This window comes from Protopterus annectens, chromosome 7.part1 (assembly GCF_019279795.1).
Source record: "Protopterus annectens isolate FY-2018-M chromosome 7.part1, PAN1.0, whole genome shotgun sequence".
In the NCBI taxonomy this organism is placed as follows: domain Eukaryota; kingdom Metazoa; phylum Chordata; order Ceratodontiformes; family Protopteridae; genus Protopterus; species Protopterus annectens.
In genome coordinates, this window is record NC_056740.1 from 9850326 (window position 1) to 9872435 (window position 22110).

Sequence of the window (22110 nt, forward strand, 5' to 3'; positions counted from 1 at the left end):
CTCACAGGTAAAGGTTAGAAATGTAAAATCCAATGTAGAAAATATAAACAGTTCAATAGTCCAATCACCACACGAAACGAAGGAAAAAACATTTAATGAGGTAAGCGCTTTCACTACAACTGTAGCTTCATCAGACCACTAATAAAAAGTGCCAAAAACCTATTTAAACAGTGATGTCAGAAGAAAGCATTAACAAATCAGCATTAAGAAAAAAACAACATACCCTCTTAAACATACATTACTATAAAACTCACAGTAGTAAAACTTAAAACCTTTCAACTCACAAAACATAAAAACATTTAGATAAAAATATATATTATCAATCTTCTTCTTCTTTCGGCTACTCCCGGTTAGGGGTCGCCACAGCAGATCATCTGTCCGCTCATGATTGGCAGTGGAGTTTTACGGTGTCGAGTTGCCAGCCCGGCGCCCAACCTTCCACAGAAGGCACATACACGCACACACTCATACCTAGGGCCAGTTTAGAGTGTCCAATCCACCTACTGCATGTCTTTGGGATGTGGGAGGAAACCCACGCAACCACAGGGAGGACATGCAGACTCCGCACAGAAGGCACCCCAGCCGAGAATTGAACCAGAGAACCTCTTGCTGTGAGGCGGCAACGCTAACTGCTGCACCACCGTGGCCGCTCAAAAATATATATTATCAATAAAATACTAAAACTAATGAAGCAGCTTCCTAGTCCTTAATAAGGGCTTCAAAGACTCTTTGCCATTTAAGCCAGTAAAAGTGTCAGCTCTAAACCGAATCATCCAACGTAACTCTGCACATTCTGTCCTAGATTTAAAGTCCCCTCCTCTTGCATTAATAGTCATAACTTCTAGGACTGTAAACTTAAACTTATGTCCTGAACTTTTTTCAATAACATGTTTTGCTAACGCACTGTGCTCATCCAATTTCCTAATATAATTAGCATGGTCTAGTATCCTCTCCTTGAGACTACGATTTGTTTACCAATATAGTAAGCTCGACAGAGACAGCACTCAGTATAATACATCACATGTTCAAGTTTTATAGTCTGCATAAAAATTAAAATCAATACGTTTGGTGACAGGACGAATAATATGACTGGTAGTCCATAAATATGTACAAGCTGAACAGCCTCTACATGGAAAGGTACCTATACGTTCTGAAGTCACAACATTGCCAAGCGTTTTACAATTCTTCCAGCACAGCTGGCGCTTAAGAGAGCTGTTATTCCTGAACGCAAACTTCGGTCTAAGACCTACTGTCTGACTAATCTTTTCATTGGCTAGCCAATATTTCTTAATATTACAGATGTCTGTTGTACCACTTGAATAAGTAAAAACTAATCGTATCTTATCCTGACATTGTCTGGCAGGACCAACATCTGAACTGACATCATGTGCACCAAAATAAGGTTTAACAACAGTATCTCTAAGTGACAGCACAAATTCACTCATCCGCTTGACGCCAGGCACAGAATAGCCTCTAGAAACTAGCCATTCTTCACCTGCAGCAACAACTTGTTTAGCTAATAAATCATTACTATGTAGACGCATCTTTCTCAACAACTGTTCCTTAACAATATTACTAGAGACATCTTGGATGCATACTCAACTTATGCAATATATTACCTTGTCCATCCTTATTAATAGTGACATCTAGGAAATCAATAGAAGAAAAAGAATAAGTACACTTAAATTCCAAATAGGACATCATGCTGTGCAAATATTCTAAAAACTTAGCAAAACTATCTGTAGTACCTTTCCAAAGAATAACTATATTGCCAACAAAATGTATGCAAAAAAATGAAACTGTCCAAATATAAATTATTGTGTACAAACTCAAACTCCCAGTCTAAATTATTAAACTATAGACACACACACAGGTGCAACAGGCAGCACATATTCCATTGGTGCAGAAGGGTGTGAGTTCTATCCCCATACCAAGCAGATTGATTGCTGACATTGCAGTGCAGCATAAGGGGGGTGCTGTAATCCTGCGTGTGTTGTCCTTCAGATGAGATCATCATCTTAAGCCAAGGTCCCATCTGCTTGAGCTTGGTTAATGTAAGATCCCAAGGCACCTACTGAAAAGAATAAGGGAAGTGTTCCTTGACAACCTGGCCAAATTTCACCTAGTGGTATAGATACCATCTTGGGTCTCCTCTGAAAAAAGGCCACTAGACTAGTGGGACTAAGCTGGTTACAAATTAAATAATCACCTGAAAAATGAGTTAATCCAGCCTTTCCTTACCATCTACTGCAATATATTACTGACATATTGATATCCTTTGTTAGTTTTACCTGAATATGCAAATAGTTGCAGCATTTTAAATACTGTGTCATATTTAAAAACCTGTGGAGGTTCTGCAGAGAGCAGGATAAACTGCAGAAAATTTGCAGGTACAATTTAACAACAGCCCTGGTTATAAATATTCCAACCTACTAACACAGAAATCTACAGAAATCCAAATGTTATTGCCTAGACTTGAATACTGCTCAACAACTCTAGCCGTAACTGAGTATACAACTCACACACCCCCACACAGAAACACACCCACAGACACACACACGCGCATGCAGCAATTAGCAAGATATGTGAAACCCTAGCAAGCACAAGAGAACACTACAGCTCCACACAGCAAAAAAAAAAAAAGGTTGCCAGTAACAGCAGAGCAACACTTTTGCTGAAGTGTACAATTTTGTTTCTGTCTTCTAATAGCCACCACTAAACTTTGACAGAGAAATACAAATTACACACTTTGCTGAAGAAACAGGTTCATAGGTAAGTGCTAGGCTAGCTGCCCTTGCAGACCACTTTAAGCCTAGCCAGTTTCCATTTTTAACCTATCCAGTTTAGTTAGAGACTGACCTTACCCATCCCATGAAAATAACTGGGATCATATCATAAATGATTTGAGGGACCCATGCATGGGATATAGCTTTCAAAAGCTGATTCTATCTATTAGCTGTACAAGGGAAAGTCCTTGGGTAAATTTTCTGTTTGACATCCACAGATCTAAGCTTCACATGAATATGGGCAGAGGTAAACTTTGTTCTACGTGGATGGGAAATCTGTTAAGAAGCTGTATGATTTGTGAGATGCACCTGACCCTCCCATAAACCATTCTGTTGATGTGCAGAAGAGGTTTAGATCCCCAGAGTATTTCTGATGCCATTTGACTTGCTGATCTGCAGTAAATCCATCAATATAGGGTGGGAGGATGTCTTTTATGCTGCCAGACAACAGTCACCTCTTATCAGTCTGTAGGATACACAGTATAGTGGCTGGGATTTGAGTCAGTCCATGTAGGGCATGCTGTTCTGGCCTTGCATCCTTTTAGTAATTCATCTCTTTGGGCTGTTCGATTTGTTACATGTGTCTTGAAAGATGCATGCCAAAGGGGGCATTATACTCAATGACTGGCCTAGTGAGGGCCGAGTAAAGAGAGACAAAAACATCCCTAGATACAGACACAACCCTTTGTTTGTAAGCTGTACAATAAATAATATAATGTAACATAATATAATATGATATAATATAATATAATATAATATGACACAAATACACTAGAAAGACCTCCCTTAAAATGGTGAAAAGGATTTCTGTACTTTAAGCTGGGTCTTGCCTCACAGAACTTCCTACTATAAGAATTCAGACAAATTACCAATTTCAAGGAAGCAATGCTACAATACTTAATTGATTGCAATAAATGTACACATTTGATACAGGGTAACAAAATCCCAGAGGAGCACACAAACACATGAAAAAATGCTAGACAACTACCATGTTCTACTACAAATACCAGAGAGGTTTACTTGGCTATAGGCTAGCAGTAATCATATTAGTTTCTATTCTATTCTTATTTTACTAACTTACTATATTATATGTAGTCTACAATGTGCATACTGTTTTAGTCTCTTATTGGAATTTGCAATAGTTTCTACAGTATATTTACTGCATATGTTGGAACATTCTATTTTTGCTTACTGGGCCCATATAGTGTCTGGGAAGTATATACAGACCATTTCACCTACCTGGTTAGCAAAATAAGTACATAAAACAGAAACAAATAAACTATGGTTTAAAAGTAGTGAGAATAAATGAGCATGTCACTAGCCACAGATACTTTTACTTGGGGTTGCACTGAAGCTGGTGTGGCAACAGCATGGGACAGGTGACAGTTCATGAAGGTGGGCAACATTAGCTAGATCATACAAAGACAACTGGTGAACAGAAGCCCACATGCTAGAAATGCTGTTACAGAAATTATCCAGAAAGAAACATACAAAGAAACCTACAAAATTCCACTGCCTTGACTAACATGAGCAAGTAAACTATAACATTGAGAACTCATACTTCTATATAAAAAATGAGTGAGACATCACAGCAATACACGGCATGCAGGTGGTTGCAATGCATGTAATAGTAAAGTGAGAAAAGGATGCAATGGATTGCACTGCTGAGACATTAAAACTGGATATATAGTCATTGATGCATGACTGACAAAGTTTTCCAGGTCGGTGTATTACTTTTACTGCAAAGGCAATGTGTTGTTGGGAGTTAGGTTTTGATGATAAGGGATGGAGGAGTTTTTAATTAATTTCACTGTATTTCATGTGCTTCACTAAATTTCTGTCTAGAAAAGCATAAAACACATTCAATCATACTAAATTTAAATTATGTCACTTAATCTCAATCATTCTAAAAAGAAGTTATGTACTCACCATAATGTTCCATTTGTGTTGTCTGTTTTCATTCAGCCTCATGAATGGTTTCCAGATCAGAGATCGGATCAGACTCGGCCATTACTACAGCTCGTGGAAACGTTCAAGCTCTCGAGCTCTCTTCCTACCCACAATGCACTGCTACCCTGTCACCTCAGGTTAGCTTAGAGACAGAATAAACACATGCCAAAAAGGACTTGTATACCACAATTCATAGAAATTATCTGCAAAGCAGAAACTACCTGTTCTTGACAAAAAAGGAAAACAGTTATGACTTGATTAAAATGATAAAGCATACAATGCCAGGTTTACAGAAATTATCCTTCATGATCTAGGGAAATCTCTTGTTCGCATGTTCACCTCAAGGCAGAAAAAAATGAAAGGAAGGGGATGGAGTGAGGGGATGTGAGACTGATTGAAAATAGACAACACAGATACAATGTTATTTGGAGTACATAACTTCTTTATCTGATTTTGTCAATTTTCATTCATCCTCATGAATGGGACAGAGTCCCCAGCTACTTAAGCCCTGGGTGGACCCTAAGGAAGGACATACTGGAGAACAGTTGAGCCAAATACTGATCTACCTTCTTGAGACCAAAGCCAGTTTGTAATGTTTGATAAATGTGTGTGGATTTGATCATGCAGCAGCTGCACAAATATCATCTAAGGAGGCTCTAAACTGAAAAACCAAGGATTTCGCCACAGAGCTGGTGAAATGAACTTTTACCAGTTTCTATAGAGGAACATTCGAGACTGTGTAAGCCAAAGTAATGCATTCTGTAATCCACTTGGTTATAGTCACTTTTTTATAATGGGTTGGCCTAATTTCTGATGAGCAAAGGAAACAGTTGGTCTGATTTTCTGAATTCTTTATTCCTTTGCAGATAGTAGCGTAACTGCCAATGAACATGCAATGAGTGGGGAAGAAATTCTCCCTTATTACTGTAGTTTGGAAAAAAATACTGGCAGACTGATGGCTTGATTGATACTGGTTTCTGACAACTTTGGCAGAAAGGAAGCATTGGTACGTAAGGATACCCTGGCCCTTGTGAAAAATGATAAGGAGGTTTAGAGGATAAGGCTTGAATCTCTGAAACTCTCCTAGCAGAGGTTATGGCTACTAGAAAGACAGTTTTCCAGGAGAGAAATTTTAATGCACACTTTGCTGCCGGTTCAAAGGGAGAAGCAGTTAATGCCTGAAGTACTAAGGAAAGGTCTCAAGGAGGTATGGGATCCTGCAAAGGTGGTCTCAGGAGAAGTGTACCATTCAAAAATACTTCACAGATTTTGGCAGAAGTCGATGAAGAACCTGAAATTCCAACATGAAAATTTGAGATAGCTGCTAACTGAAACTTAATGGTAGAAGCACTAGCTTCTTTGTGAAACAGTTCTGCAAGGCATTGGAGAACTGTATAGATGGGTGATGTGAAAAGGCTGTATATATCATGCTGTTCAGCCCAGATGACAAATCTTTTCCATTTGCTCTTATATAATTTCCTCATATAGGGTTTATGGGAGGATAGCAAAATGGAATGGATGGGGAGGACAAAGTAGAGTGCTTGGCTATCATGGGAACTGCAGAAACCATGTGGTTAGTTTGAGATTTGTTAGGTCTGGAGGAGTCAATCCTGTCAGATGGCAAAGAAGGTCTGGAATTGGATCCAGACTACATGGTGGAGCTAGGATATGAGACCACAGGAAGGGGAACCAGATCTGTCGAGGCCAGTAAGGTGCAACAAGGATTATACTGTTCTTCAATCTGGATGCTTTTTGTAAAAACTTGGGGATCAGGGGAGTTGGAGAGTAGGTGTACAAGACACTGGGGGCCACTCGTGTAAAAGAGCGTCCCTTGGTGACTCCCCTTGAGGGGGGATTAGGGCAAAGAAGCTGCTGCATTTGTTGTTCAGAGGGGATGCAAATAGGTTGTAGGAGGGTTGGCCCGACCAACAAAAAATTATTTTCACTACTCGGTGGTTGAGGGACCACTCATGAGGTAACAGAATGGATTTGCTGAGCTTGTCTGCAATTACGTTGGACTTCCCCCAGAATGTGCATTGGTACGAGAAAGCAAATGGAGGTTATCGCCCACTGCCATACTCTAATGGCATCTCGACTCAGAGGATAAATCTGGTTCCTCCTTGTTTGTTCATATACCAAACTATTGATGTTGCCCATTTGGACTGCAACTGTTCCCAAAGGAAGGCAGCCTTGGAATGCTCGCAATGCTAACAGCACCTCTCTCTTCTCCAGGACATTTATATGCAAATTGGCCACTTTGGGGGATCAAGTGCATTGAACTGTCTTTCTCAGATAATGCCCCTCCCACCCTTTCTGGGAAGCATCCATGGTCACTACAGCCTTGGGATGAGGTAGGACAAATGGGTGACCTTGCTGAGGTTGATCTTACTGAAACAAGCATTTGAGATAGTCCTTGCAAATCTGAGTTATCCTTATCGTTGCTGACATGGGGTGGGTGAAGGACCCTTGAGTTTGCAGCATTATCTGTAGAACTCTCATATGGTATCTCGCCAGAGGAACTAGAGTAATGGCTGTCGCCATCGAGCCCAGAGCTTGTAACTATTTCCTGGCTGAAATTTTTGGACTGCAAATTATCTTCTTTGTTTGGTTTCTGATGTTGAGACGATGAGGATAGGGAATGAAAGCAACCATGGATGATGTGTTGAATAGTGCTCTTATGAAGTCTAGTCTTTGGGTGGGCTGCAATTGAGACTTTGCATGGTTTATAATGATTCCCAGCATTGAATACCAGTTGATGCCTGGTTGCAGCGGTGATGAGTCAGTCGTCCAGATAAGGAAACACACCAATTCCTTGCAGTCCCAAGTGAGTTGCTACTACTGCCACACATTTAGTAAACACTCTGGGGGCTAAAGGACAGAGCTCTGAACTGGAAATAACTGGCTCCTAGTCAGAAGCACAGGTGCCTCCTGGATCATCTGTTCATTTTTATATGATGCGTCCCAAAAGGGTACAACTGATTGTACGACCACCATTTGGAACTTTTATGTGTGACTGACTTGCTTAACACACTGAGATTCAAAATTGGTCTCCAGGTTTTTGTTTTCTTTGGAACTAAAGAACCATGAGTAAAGTTCTGGATCCTTTCTGGTCTGGTGGGACCTATTGGATTACTCTTTTTCTAGCAACTGTAGAATCTGTCGAGTTGCTGGCTCCCCTTGACTGCGTGGAAGTCATCAGAAGAGGAAGGGAAAATGGTATGGAATAACCTCTGGTAATAATTCTTTGCACCCAAGTATCATTTGTTAAAGCTAGCCAGGCCGATTGGTGCATAGAAAAACGTTCCCGACTGCCTCCAGAGGACAACAACGGGGCCTCCCTTCAGGAGCGCTGATGGGGTCTATCAAAGAACATTTCTCTGGACCCATGATTCTGCTGGCCTCCTCTGCCTCTTGGGCATCTTCTATTATTCCTGTTTCCCCCTCTGCCTCTGGGAGAACCAGTTACATGCGTGTCAGGGAATGGACCTTGTGACTTTCTGAACCCCATTCTATGACCCCCCTCTCTGATTCCTAGAAAAGGATCATTGGGTGGAGGGATTGAAAAACACACTCTAACGGCAGAAAGCGTCTTCCCATCCTTCTCACATGTGGAAAGCGCTCCTTTCACTGTAGGGCCAAAGAGTGATGATCCGTCAAACAGAGTGCTGATGAACGAAGACTTAAAAGGCTCTGCAAAATCACATGGGCGCATCCAGGCTTGCCTCCTCATGGCTAAGTCTGAACTGTCGTCTGAGTGGCACCCTCTGCAGCGTTAGACAACTGCATGCACGAATTAACCACAGACTATAAGGTACTCAGCTGAGGAGCAACAAAAGTTTGGACCTCTTCGGTCGTAGCCTTGGCCAATGAGCTGGAAAGTTCCTTGATTAAGTAAGTCCCTTTGCAGTCTAGTAAAATAGGCTAAACAGTTCTGCAATCAGATAGCAAAATTCGCTGAAGCATAAACTCGCTTCCCCAGTCTGTCCATCGACTTACTCCCTGTTAGGAGGGTGGACAGTTGAACTCTCCTCTGCGGGTTTTTTCTTTGTGGCCGCCACCACAACTGTGACATCAACCGGTACACCCCTACTCCAATACTGCCTTTCTATCGGGCGTGCCACAATCCTGTCAGGTCTTTTTGGTATTGACTCGACTGAATATGGCTCCTTCCATGCCTTAGGACAAATCAAATCCACTAATTCATCAGGAGGTGGGGCAACCCAGTAGGAAGATGGGCCAGAGCCAAAAGCCTCCATGTATACTGATACCTCAGAGGTAGGGGTGTGGGCAGACCAATCACTCTTCTGCTTCAGGAGTTAAAGGATATATCCAAAGGAGCTGTCTTTGGGTGGTTGGTTGGGGGAACCTTCCCCTTCATCGAAATCAGTATCAATGGTAAGAGACTCCTCCTGTGAGTCAAGGTGCTTCCTCTTACACCTTCTCTTAGAGGGACTTCTTTGGTGGGATGATCCAGAGAAGTGTCGTAAGAGCTAGGGATCCCAGATTGGGGAGACTGGAGGTCATGTGCTGGCTGTCCCTGTGCGGAATGACGGGGATCAACTAGACAGAACCAGATGGGTAGCCAGGGATGGGTCCAAGGTGGGGGAGAACCACTATACTCTAAAGACTCAGAGAAGACATTCTGAACCACCTCAAAAGCTGATCTCCCTGGGGATAAGGAAACCACTAGAGCAGATGACAAGTGTCTCTGGTCTGTTAACTCCCCCACTCCCAAAGGGTGATCACCTGAGGAGGAAGATGGAGCCAAGCTGTTCAGCGCCAGACCCATCATGAAGGCTTTGGCTCCGAGAGCCCTCTAGATCTACACACGTTGGGGCAGAGAAGGTCAAAGTCATAGTAAGATTTGATGAAACCAATTTCCTCGGATCCAACCAAGACAGGACCAGGACTGTCAGACCCGAGAACTCAGAGCATGGGGTCAGTCAGAGGAGGAGTGGAAGAAGGAGAATGTCCCAGATCCAATGGGGTTGGAACTAACAAGGTACCCTTCTGGATCTGCTTGGTGACCAGCTCCCACACCATTCTCACCACATCTGCTTCGGTGAGGCTTCTGGTTGAATGAGAGGACACAACATAAGGAGAAAGGAGCAGATGTGGAAATGGGTCTATGGAATGCGAATAAGTATGTCGAAGCAAGGGTTTTGAATCTGATGACCGTCTCCAAAATTATCTTTTTCTTAGGCGACAAAGAGGCCTTCTTCGGATCAGAGACCTTTGACACAGCTGGAGAGCTTGGATCTGTTTTTGATGATGATGTCGCTGGCTCCGAGGAGGCTGGGATCTCGGCCTAGGCTTTTTTCAATGTTTGTTGGAAGAAGTCGAGAGCAGATGTTTTGGTAAGGCCATAAAAAAAAGAGGAGGGCCACAGGACTTTAAATCAACTTATTCTTTCTCTCATTGACAGCCCTTGGATTAAAAGGCCCTCATATCTCACAGTGCAAGTCCAAGTGCTCTGGACCTAGACAATATAAGCAAAGAGAATGCCAGTCTTAAATGGACATCTGGTATCAACAACGGATACACTTTTTAAAACTTTTCTCAGACATAACTCCCAACAGAAAGAAATAAATACCAGGAAGAAACGAAGGTAGGGGACAAAAAAAGAGATAAAAAGAACTATTTTTTTTTTTTGGGAAATGCGGCAATAAAGGGAGACAAAAAAAAGTACAGTTTTGTACCTACCATAAATGTAGATGTTCGAGTGCTAATACAGCTGCAGTAATCACAGATGGGTTTTCTGCCATCAGGCGGTCCCTCGGTCGGCCGAATTCCAAAGTCTAGGTCCGGCGTCGGTTGTTGTCGCTTTCTCTCCTGACGTCAGTGAGGCCGGAATATATAAGACACAGCCGACGCCATGTTCTTCAGTCTTTCTTGCCCCAGATGTCAGGTGCCCCCAGAAGGAAGGCAATACATAAATTATGTTTATATGTATATACAAGCAATGCAATATAATCCAAAATCAGTAGTTGCAAGCAAATAAACCATAGAAGGATAATCCAGTCAGGTTGTATGAAGAGGTTGTTAGGCCCCATGCCTTTACCAAGTGGGGAAGGAGGGAGGGAAACCTGTACTGCAGCTGTATTAGCACTCGAACATCTACATTTATGGTAGGTACAAAACTGTACTATGTTCATCGTGCATACAGCTGCAGTAAACACAGATGGGTAGAGTCCCAAAGCTACGCACAGGGTGGTAGGTACTAGGAGGAACTGGGTTGAGCCAGAATGCCCTGCAACACAGCATTGGCAAAGCCTGCTCTAGTTCTGGAATATAAAGGCAGGTGGTAGTGTTTTGTGAAGGTATGTACAGAACTCCAAGTGGCTGCCACCAAAATATCTTTGGTAGGAACTCCTCTGAGGAAGGCTGTAGAGGTAGCTGTGGCCCTGGTGGAGTGTGATCTGATACCTGTAGGAACAGATTTCCCATGATAGGAATAACAAAACCGTATGCAGTGGCCTATCCACTTTGAAATAGTCTGCTTGGAAACTGGCTTCCCTTGAGCCCCTACAGCATAGGACACAAAGAGTTGTTCTGATTTCCTAAAGGACTTTGTTCTGTCCAAATAGTAACGTAGCTGCCTATGGATGTCTAAAGAATGTAGCAGCCTTTCCCCTTTGTTTTGAGGATTGGGGTAAAAGGTAGGAAGGTGTATGGCTTGATTTAAAGCTACCCTGGATACCACTTTAGGCATAAAAGATGGGTTGGTACGAAGGGAAACCTTGTCCTAATGGAAGATGAGAAAGGGCTGCACCGCCATGAGGGCCTGTAGTTCGGAAACTCTACGAGCTGAAGTGATAGCCAGAAGGAAGGCTGTTTTCCAGGACAAATATTGCAAATCTGTTGAGGCAGCTGGTTCAAAAGGAGGCAATGTTAATTTTTCTAGTACGTAATTAAGATCCCAGGCTGGTATTGGTTGTTTCCTTGGTGGTCTTATATTCTTAGCCCCTCTGAGGAACTGTCGTAAAAGTGGGTGAGAAAATAAGGGAGGATCCGTGTTGAATTCTGCAGAAATGGCTGAGGCATGGATTTTTATGGAAGAAAATGAAATTCCACTGTTCAGCAGCTCAGCTAGATACTGTAATACCTGAGGCAAGTTCAGGTTTGCAGGGTCCTGGCCTTTTTTCTCATTCCAACAGCAAAACCGCTTCCATTTTGCGGAGTAAGCTTTTTCTAGTAGATGGCCTTCTGGCCTCCAAAATGACATCCTGCACCTCCTTGGAGAGTAGGGTCTGTTGTGGTGTTAAGGAATTTTCCATGCAGCAAGATTGAGTGTTTTCAGTTGACTGTGAAGAGTTTTGTAGCTGTGCTGAGTGAGCAGAAGAGGCATTAGAGGCAGGGACCAGGGAGGAGTATGTGTTAGGCTCCTCAGGAGTGGGTACCAGTGTTGCCTTGGCCAATCTGGAGCAATCAGTATCATCTTCGGTCTGTCTGCTCTTGCTTTCAAAAGCACCTTGGACAGAAGAGGCAGAGGTGGGGATGCGTAAACTGTCCATGCTGTCCAACTGAATGAAAGGGCGTCCACTCCCCAGGCCTTTGGATGAAAGGTCCTTGAACAAAACTTTTCCAATTGATGATTCCTGTGGGAGGCAAAAAGATCTATGTCTGGCCTCCCCCACGCTTGGATTATTTCTGTAAACACCTGAGGATGTAACTTCCATTCGTGTGGATCTGTCATATTTCTGCTTAGATTGTCTGCCAGCGTGTTTTCCAATCCTGGCAAGTACTGTGCTTGAAGTTCGATTTGCCATTCCAGAGCCAAGTTCCAAAGAGTCATGGCTAGTCTGCACAAGGGGTATGAATGTGTTCCTCCTTGTTTGTTTATGTACCACATTACTGTGGTGTTGTCTGTTCTTATCAGTAATTGTCCTGGATGCAGGAAGTCCTTTCAAGCTGTAATTGCATTTATTACTGCTAGCATTTCTTTTTGATTGATGTGAAGGTGCTTTTCCTTTTGGGACCATTTGCCCTGAATGCACCTGTCCATCATGTGCGCCCCCCAGGCGTAATCTGAGGCGTCTGTTGTGATGACTTGCTTTGCTTGAGGCTTGCAGAATGGGAGGCCTGTGTTTGCTTGACATGCTTGGGCCCACCATAGAAATTCCTTTTGCAAACATGGAATTATTGGTATTATTGTTTCCAAACTTTGACTGTGTTGAGACCATAGGTTTTTTATGTACCATTGAAGTTTCCTCATATGCAGCTTTGCACATGGGATTAAAAGAATGCAAGATGCCATGAATCCCAGAGCCTGCAGGATTTTCCTTGCAGTAAGCCTGGTACATTTTGCTAGTATTTTGAAGTACTGAGATAGTTGCCCCTGTTTTTCTGGTGTAAGGTAGGCCATCTGGGTGTTTGTGTCCAAGTTGGCACCCAGGAAAGTTATTTTCTGAGATGGTGTTAGCCTTGATTTCTCTCTGTTGATTGTGTATCCCAGAGAATGCAGTAACCGTGTCACATACGCCAGATGTTCCAGAAGTATGTGCTTGCTGTCCGCTTGGATCAGGCAGTCGTCTAAATAAGGGTAAATTTGTATCCCTTGAAGTCTGCAGTAGGCAATCACTGATGCCAGGCACTTTGTGAATACTCTGGTCGCAGTAGATAAGCCAAAGGGCAATGCAGAGAATTGATAGTGGATTGAACCTGCAAGAAATCTGAGGTATCTTCTGCAGCTTTGTCTGATTGGGACATGCAGGTATGCCTCCTTGAGGTCCAATGTTACCAGCCAAAACTCCTTGCCCAGCATGGGAAGAAGCTGCTGTAATGTGAGCATCTTGAATTTTGGTACGAGTAGAAATGTGTTTAGGATGGATAAGTCCAAAATGGGTCTCCAGTCGGTTCCTTTCCTTGGTACCAGAAAAAGTCTTGAATAAAAACCTTGACCTTTGTCGTGAGTAGGTACCTCTTGAATAGCTCTCATGCTTATGAGCTTTGAAATTTGTAGTTGTGCCTCTGCCCTTTGATTTTGTGGCAGGTTTGGCATGCCTCTCATTTTTGGAAGAGTGTGAAATTGAAATTTGTAACCTCTGTTTATAATGTCCAGGATCCATTTGACTGCTGTGACAATATGACAATTGTTTGCAAATAATGCTAGCTTTCCTCCCAAAGGTGCTGCCAGCTGAGACATGCTTGGCATGGAAATGAGAGAGTCATTGGGTTTGCTTCCTGTATTGTTATGCACTGTCTTCGCCACCTCTTGGTGCTGGAGTTTGCCATTGTCAGCCTCTATATGATCCTTGTGATTGCCCCCTGCCCCTTGTGCGTCTGTAACTACCTCTTTGGGGCTTGTCAGTGGCTGGAAAGGACCAGTTATTTGAAGGCCAATTCCTGCTAAAACGTGGTGGTTGGACCTGTAAAAAAGCTTTGACAGTTTGCATAGATTTGGCTTTTTCTTTCATTTTCCGTAGTATCTCCTCAGCATTAGTACCAAACAGCACATCCTTTTGTAAAGGAGCATCTAGAAGTTTAGCTTTCACATGATCAGACAAGTTTTGTTCCCTAAGCCAGGCATGTCTGCGAATGACTGATCCTGTAGCAGCCGCTCTACTTGAGGCCTCTAGGGCATCATAACCACATTGTAAGGTGTGTTTAGCCACTTGCTCTGCACTATGCATCATATCCTGTAACTCCTTCAAATCTGGTTGTTCAGGTTGAGACATCTTATTCCTTAATTGTGATAACAGGAACTGTTGATATTTAAGCATATGAAACTGACAATTTAAGGCCCTCATGGCTAGGGTGGCCGAGGTATATACCTTTTTTCCCCACTTTTCTAAAGATCTTGACTCTCTTTCTGCAGGAAGTGGATTCTTGGCAGTGGAGGTCTTCAATCCCTTGGGGCCTTGTGAAATGGTTTCAGGGTCAGCATTATGGCTTTTGAAGAGAAATTGGTGAGAGTTAGGTACTCTGTAGTACCTATCAGGTTTGACTGGTGCAGGAGGCAGAGAATTCGGGTTAAGGCAAGCCTCCGAATAAACATAATCAAGTATGTCCAAAACAGGAGGTATCGCCAGAGGTCTGTGTTGAGGTAACAAAAGAAATTCCCTAAGTCTTTTCTTGGAATCTGAAAAGTCTTGGCCTTCCCAATGGAAGGGTTCCCTCAAGGTGTGCAAGGTTTCCCCAAAGGAAAAATCCTCAGGAGGAGATACAGAAGGAATGGACTGCTCTGCATCAGAATCCTCAAAAGGGGAGTAAGAGTGTTCCTCTACATCAGAATGTTCTGATAAAATGGATCCCTGATCAGAAGAGGGAGAATCTTCCTCCACTCTGGGTCTCTTGTCTGGAGGGGGTTGAGAACCCCTGATAAGAGTAATTAAATCCTCAGCCATTTTAAGCATCTGTTTTTTTAGGCATGGGACCTGGAGATGGGCCCTGTGCAACAGGCCTCTTGAGATGCCTGGCTGCTTTGGATTTAGTAAAGGCCTTAATAGAAAAAGAAGATGAGGGTCTAAAGACACCATGGGTGGAAGTGGACCTGTCCACATTAGTAGGCTCAACATTAGCAAAGGCTTCGGTGGTTGTAGTCTGAGAAAGGGCCAAGGTACCAGCGGTCTCGGGTACAGAGGACACCGCCAAAGGAGTGTCGTCGGTAGTCAGGGACTGCAAAGGCGTCTCGCTGAGAACCGGACGTGTAGCCTGTTTTGGCGTGGTGTCGGCGGGGACCGCGGGCCTCGCATGTTGGTCCTTGTCCTTGCGTTTTTTGGACAAAACGGTAGTCGGAGTATCAGACGACATTTTATAATCAAAGGCTTTACCAAAAAAGTGTTGAGCGAACTCTGCCCGACGCTTAATAGTGCGTTTATTGAAGGTAGCGCAAAAGCGACAGCCCGAGACGTCGTGGTCTGGGCCTAAACAAGGTATGCAGAGGGAATGGAAATCCTTATGCGGTATTTGCTTCCCACAAGAAATACAATTATTAACTTTTTCTGACATCGGTCTGAGGCAAGAAAAGTTTCCCCAACGGAGTACTTAGCTTTAATGAAGACTTCGGTTTCCAATATTTCCGTAATTCAGGAGCTGGCCGACCGGCACTTGCGAACTGCTTCTGCTTCGGGCACTGCGCGGCAAAAAAGACTGAAGAACATGGCGTCGGCTGTGTCTTATATACTCCGGCCTCAATGACGTCAGGAGAGAAAGCGACAACAACCGACGCCGGACCTAGACTTTGGAATTCGGCTGACCGAGGGACCGCCTGACGGCAGAAAACCCATCTGTAATTACTGCAGCTGTATGCACGATGAACATCAAGGAGAGAGCGAGTCTGAAGGTAGGAGAAATAGAATCCAGTCTGGTAAAGAAAACAACAAATGAGATTGGGGTGACAGGGCAGCAGTGCACTGTGGCCAGGGGAGAGCTCAAACATTTCCAAAAGCTGTAGTAGCGACCAAGTTGGATCAGACCTCAGATCTGGAACCCATTCTTGAGGATGAATGAAAATTGACATCATCAGATTTTGTGCTTATACATGTGTGATATATATATATATATATATATATATATATATATATATATATATATATATATATATATATATATATATATATATATACACACACATATATATGGGTCTACTTCATATGGTCAACAGCTCATTTGATCGACAGACTTTTCACAGAGACCAAAACACCTAAAGTTCAAAACACTAAAACCCAATTGACCGAAACTCATAACACTGACACATGAAATTCAAAGCATTATGCCCTTTTCCCCACTGTAGCACGATCCTGGAGTTAGAATATATGGTTAAGGGGGGTGGGGGGGTGTAGCCCCCCACATACGTCATACATTTCAAACATACACATGGATACTTATAACTACACTGACTGTTTGCAGACAACACTATTTATGTAAACAATGTGGGGGGCTCCCCCCCAACTATATATTCTCACTCCAGGATCGAGCTACAGTGGGAAAAAGGGCATAATGCTTTGTATTTCATGTGTCAGTGTTATGAGTTTCAATCAAATGGGTTTTCAGTGTTTTGAGCTTTAGGGGTCGGTAAAATGAGTGTCGATCATATGAACTTTAGGTCACATGAAGTAGACCCATATCTATATCTATATCTATCTATCTATATCTATATCTATATATATATATATATATATATATACGCACACACATACATACATATATAGGTTCACAGGTTTATAAATGTGTACTAGGCTAATGGCCCTGGAGCCTTTACAAGCCTATCCCATAGGATTACCCTGGCATTGTGCCACCCGACCTTAGTTTCCAGTGCCTTTGTCGAGTAGAGCCACTGAAGTGATCCCCAGGGTGAATTTTCTATTTCCCATCCAGTCATCTAGATTTCTCTTGAAGAGGGCCAGTGAGGTGCTCTGTTTGACATGTATGGGAAGTCTATTCCATAGCATGGGCAGTCTCTAGGTTATGAACCTGTCCCTCCAGCACGTTCTGTTGATTGTGGTACTTAGGTTGAGGTCTCTAGAGCATGTGGTGTGTAGGGACTGGGATTTCTTTAGATGGAGCATTTCTAACAGAGCTGGGCCAGACATGACTTTGTAAGTCAAGCAGAGATCGCCTCTAAGTAGGCGATATGAGACAGAGAATAGTCGTAGTTTTTTGAGTCTGTCCATATAGGACAAGTGTTTAAGGCTTAGGATCCTCTTTGTAAGGTACTTTTGTGGCCTCTTCAGTTGTTGCAGGTGTCTAGTGAGGTACATGCCAAATGGGGCATTGTACTCGATGATTGGCCTAATGAGCGAAATGTAGAAGGAGACAATCACCTCTTTCTTCCTGGATGCAAAACCCTTAGTAATGAGATGTGCCACATAGAAGGACTTTCTGACCACAGTGGCAATGTGGTGGTCAAAAGAGAGGTTGCTGTCAACCTGTGTTCCCAGATCTCTTATAACATCTTCTGTGTTCAGTGGACTACCATCGATGTGGTAATTCATGGGAACCAGGTTTTTCTCAAAGGACATGACAACACATTTTTTGACATCGACCTTAAGGCCATGGTTCTGACACCAGTTGATGGTCTCAGTGCAGCCTTTCTGTAGGATGTCAACATCACTTGGGGAGTTAATATTAGCTCCCAACTTGCAATCATCTGTGAACTTTGTCAGCCAGAGTCCCTTCATGTTGACCTGGACTTCAGAGAAGTAGATACCAAACAGGAGAGGACTCAGGACCGAGCCCTGTGGGACTCCACTTGTGACTGGTCGGAAGTCTGACTTGGAGTCAGCTACTTTCACACTGTGGGTTCCATCTGTGAGACAGTTTGCAACCCACCTAGTAATATAGGGGTTAATGCCTAGCTTAGTGAGTTTTTCTATGATTCCTGAGTGGGGAATGGTATCAAAGGCCTTGGCCCTATCAAGGTAGGCTGTATGAACCACCTTGCCTTCATCCACAGCTCTGGTGGCTGACTCAAAGAAGTCTACCAAGTTGAGCAGGCATGATCTACTCTTCACAAAAACCAAACTGTGTGGGATCCAGAGTTTGGAGATTCCCTATATCCTTGTTTATTAGGTCCATGATGATGCGTTCCACAGCTTTGCATATCAGACTCGTCAGGCTAATGGGGCAATAGTTTCCAGGGTCTGTAGTCACTTCTTTGTGGAGAGGGATGACTGCAGAGTGTGCATTCGGTAGGTTACAAAGCCTGAGGTAAGGCTGTGACTGAACAGGGCACACAGGTGAGGTGCTAGTTCATTCTGTAGTTCATGTAGAACACAGCCAGGGATACTGTCAGGTCCCATAAAAGCTGTATTCTTGGCCTTGGACAGTGCAGTTTTAACCTGTGCAGCAGTAATACTGGGTGCCTGGCAATCTACTGGTATTGTGATTGATCCTTTGGTAGGGGAGAGAGGGCAACATCTGTTGGCTCAGTATAAGAGGTACCATTGTGTATTAGCTCAGAGCAAATCTGGGTATTGCCATGGAGATTCTTTGCATAAATATAGAAGGCCTTGTGATTGTCTTTACTATCTAAAATTCTGTTTTCATAGCTAGCTTTAGAGGATTTGATGAGGGATCTCAACTTTTTGTTGAGGCTGATAAGGGAGTTTTTCCAGTCTTGGGATTTCAACTTATTCCGCATCAGTTTCCTCCTTCTGTTGTAGAGTTCGTTTATGGCAGTGGACCACCAGACTGGCTTCCATTTTTAGGAGGAGAGCGTCTTGGTTTTACTGGGTATGGCAAGATCCATGTATTTGTGTACGTCTTCGTACCGTGCAATGATGTATGATTCGGCGGTTATGCAACTATTCTCCATTTGCATGGGTGCTGTGAAGTTTGCCACTTCTGTTTTTAGGAGCCCAAAGTTAGCTTTGGATAAGTTTTTCATGGAGGTTACCTTTGCGAGGGGGGGGGGGTGGAATTCCAAGGTGATTAGTTTGTGGTCGGATCTAACCAGGGAGGAGTGGAGTTCTGGTATACAGCAATGGTCGCCCATGTTAGTAATGACCAGGTCAAGGATGTTGCTACCTCTAGTGGGGATAAGAATGAGCTGGTCCAAGGCACTGGAATTAATGAATTCCAGGAAATGTTGGGCAAGTGTATTGGTACATGAGTAGTTTTCCCAGTTAATGGAGGGGTAGCTGAAGTCATCCAGTATGAGAGTGCTAGGTTGGACCCCAATATTCTCCAGTGTTCTTAGGAACGTGGAGTCTGTGTCTTGGGACATGGTTGGGGACCTATAGCAGGCTACGAGCTGAATTGCTGTCTTACCCAACGTTAGTTGCACCTGAAGTATCTCTGATGCTTTATGTTGGGCTACCAAGTCTGAAGGTGTGTGCGTCCTTTATGAATATGGAAACACCACCACCTTTGGAGCTCCGGTCCAAGTTCTGGGGCCGAAAGGTGTGGAATGAGTTACAGTCTAGCAGTGCAGGGGTTTTCAGTGATTTCAGCTATTTGGTGTGAGTGATTTGAAATTCAGTGAAATGTGTTTTCAGTGACTGAAAGTAGATCCATACATACATTTTATATATATATATATATATATATATATATATATATATATATATATATATATATAAATATATATAAATAGGTCTACTTTGTTTCATTGCAAGCTCATTTCACTGAATTTGTATTCACCCTGACCAAATAGCTGAAGGCTCAAATTACTGAAAACTCATTTCATCGAATCTCATTTTACTGAAGTGAAGTACTGGCACTGTGTAGAGTACTGTAAGGCAAGTAAAAGGTATATGCCCTTTTCCCCACTATAGTGCGATCCTGGAGTTAGTATATATAAGTTGGCGGTGTGGGGAGTACAGCCCACCACCTAGTTTGGTTTGATATTATATTTCACCGAAAGCTTCAAAACAATACATTTTAAACCACAGACATGCATACTTACAACACCAATGACTAACACTTTCCAGAAGACAATATATACCCAAACTAAGTGGGGGGCTACGCCCGCCACACCCCCCCAATGTGGGGGGCTGGTGCCCCCATACCCCCCAACTATGTATGCCAACTCCTGGATCGCACTACAGTGGGGAAATGGGCATATACCTGTTACTTGCTTTACAGTAATCTACACAGTGCCAGTACTTCACTTCAGTGAAATGAAATTCGTTAAAATGAGTTTTCCGTAATTTGAGCTTTCAGCGATTTGGTCAGGGTGAATTGAAATTCAGTGAAATGAGCTTTCAATGAAACAAAGCAGACCCATACAGATATACGCAGACACACACAAACTTACGTATGTGCGCACACAGACAAACACACACAGTCATATACACAGCACTGATATTGTATTATATTTACTGTCACCATGGGAATGATACACCCCTACAATGTTATCTGTAGCTTTAGTCATGAACCTACCTGCTCTGTTCAACAGAAGAAGCAGTTTCTCAGTAAATATCTTCACATTGGGACGCTTGGCTAATGTTGTCATGACAACATTACTTGAAGGAACTACAAAGGAAAAAAAAAAGTTTACTAATTTTTAGTCCCAGTAAGATCATATCTTGAAATATTACAGTTAATTGCATTTGACTAGACTGAACACAAAACAACAATCCCCCTCAAAATGGCATATTCAAGGGTTCTGCTTCCATTATGCTTAACTTTCCCTTAAGCAACTACATTCTGCCAAAAGTAAAAATGCTGGAAAGCTACCAAATGCCATTGTTATTGATCAATCCAAGGTAATTTAAATGGTGAATCAAGAATTTTTTCTGAATGATCATCTGTAGGACTTTGTTCAGATTTCATTCCATGAGGAGACAATTACTCTAAAGAATTGCCAGGTATACTGACACTAATGTCCAGATGATATTCCTGGTCTCATCTAAGCTATCCATCCTCTTCTTATCTGCTATTCCTGCAACTACATTCTGCCAAAAGTAAAAATGCTGGAAAGCTACCAAATGCCATTGTTATTGATCAATCCAAGGTAATTTAATTGGTGAATCAAGAATTTTTTCTGAATGATCATCTGTAGGACTTATTCCATGAGGAGACAATTACTCTAAAGAATTGCCAGGTATACTGACACTAATGTCCAGATGATATTCCTGGTCTCATCTAAGCTATCCATCCTCTTCTTATCTGCTATTCCTGCACTTATTCCATAAATAGTACTGGCTGATTTCTCGGACAGATTTCTCCTCAATTTCTGCCACTGCCTTACTACTTTACTGAAGTTTTTTTCTTTCTCTGCTGGTTTAGCAGTTAATGATTTTCACACTAGTTGCTGTGCCGTCCCACTCCACCACCCTTACTCTACCATCATTCCCACTCATCCCCTACATCTCAAAATTTATAGTTCTCTAGTCATGTCCATATTCTGTACTCATCAGTACTTATTCTCTCCTCCTTATGACATCACATTTTACAATTTACACAGCCTCCTTTTCTCTCTAGGCTTATTTTTTCCTTTCTCTCTCCTCCCTTCTCTTGTACTCGCTTTCAGGTTTCTTAGCAAATGCTTTCTCTCTCTCCTTTATCTATCTGCTATGCCAACTTTCTTTCTCCCTTCTCTTTATCTGATCTGCCAGCTTCTTCTGCAGATGCACATCATTTTACCTTAATCAACTATTACTCCTTTAAACAGCTTCTTGTATTACTTTCTTCTTACATTAACAACACACACACCTACACCTTACACCTATCTAAAATGCTTGGTGGAAATCTTGTTCTCTTTTACTTTCCTACTGCTTCTAACTATTACTGAGCTCCCTGCTTACAATATAAGCTCTCTTGATTTTACTACTAACTCAACACCTACAAATACTCTAAAGCCATATATAGCGGGCATGCTTATAAAGTAGTCCCATCAGTTTGTCACCAACTTCTACAGCTGTAACAAGAATGGGGCAAAAATGGCATCAGCCCCAGGGACAAGCTGTTAGAGTGTAAAATCTGAAAG

The 22110-nt window shown here is 42.7% G+C and overlaps 1 protein-coding gene across 1 annotated transcript in view; it reads right to left on the reverse strand.

The window, feature by feature from the left end:
• The window catches only part of NCKIPSD (NCK interacting protein with SH3 domain), a 1945114-nt gene that overhangs the window by 371304 nt on the left and 1551700 nt on the right, over window positions 1–22110 (reverse strand). The window contains exon 11 of the mRNA XM_044078525.1: window positions 20562–20654. Within this exon, the coding sequence (XP_043934460.1) occupies window positions 20562–20654 (93 nt within the window). The remainder of the gene's footprint in view (window positions 1–20561; window positions 20655–22110) is intronic.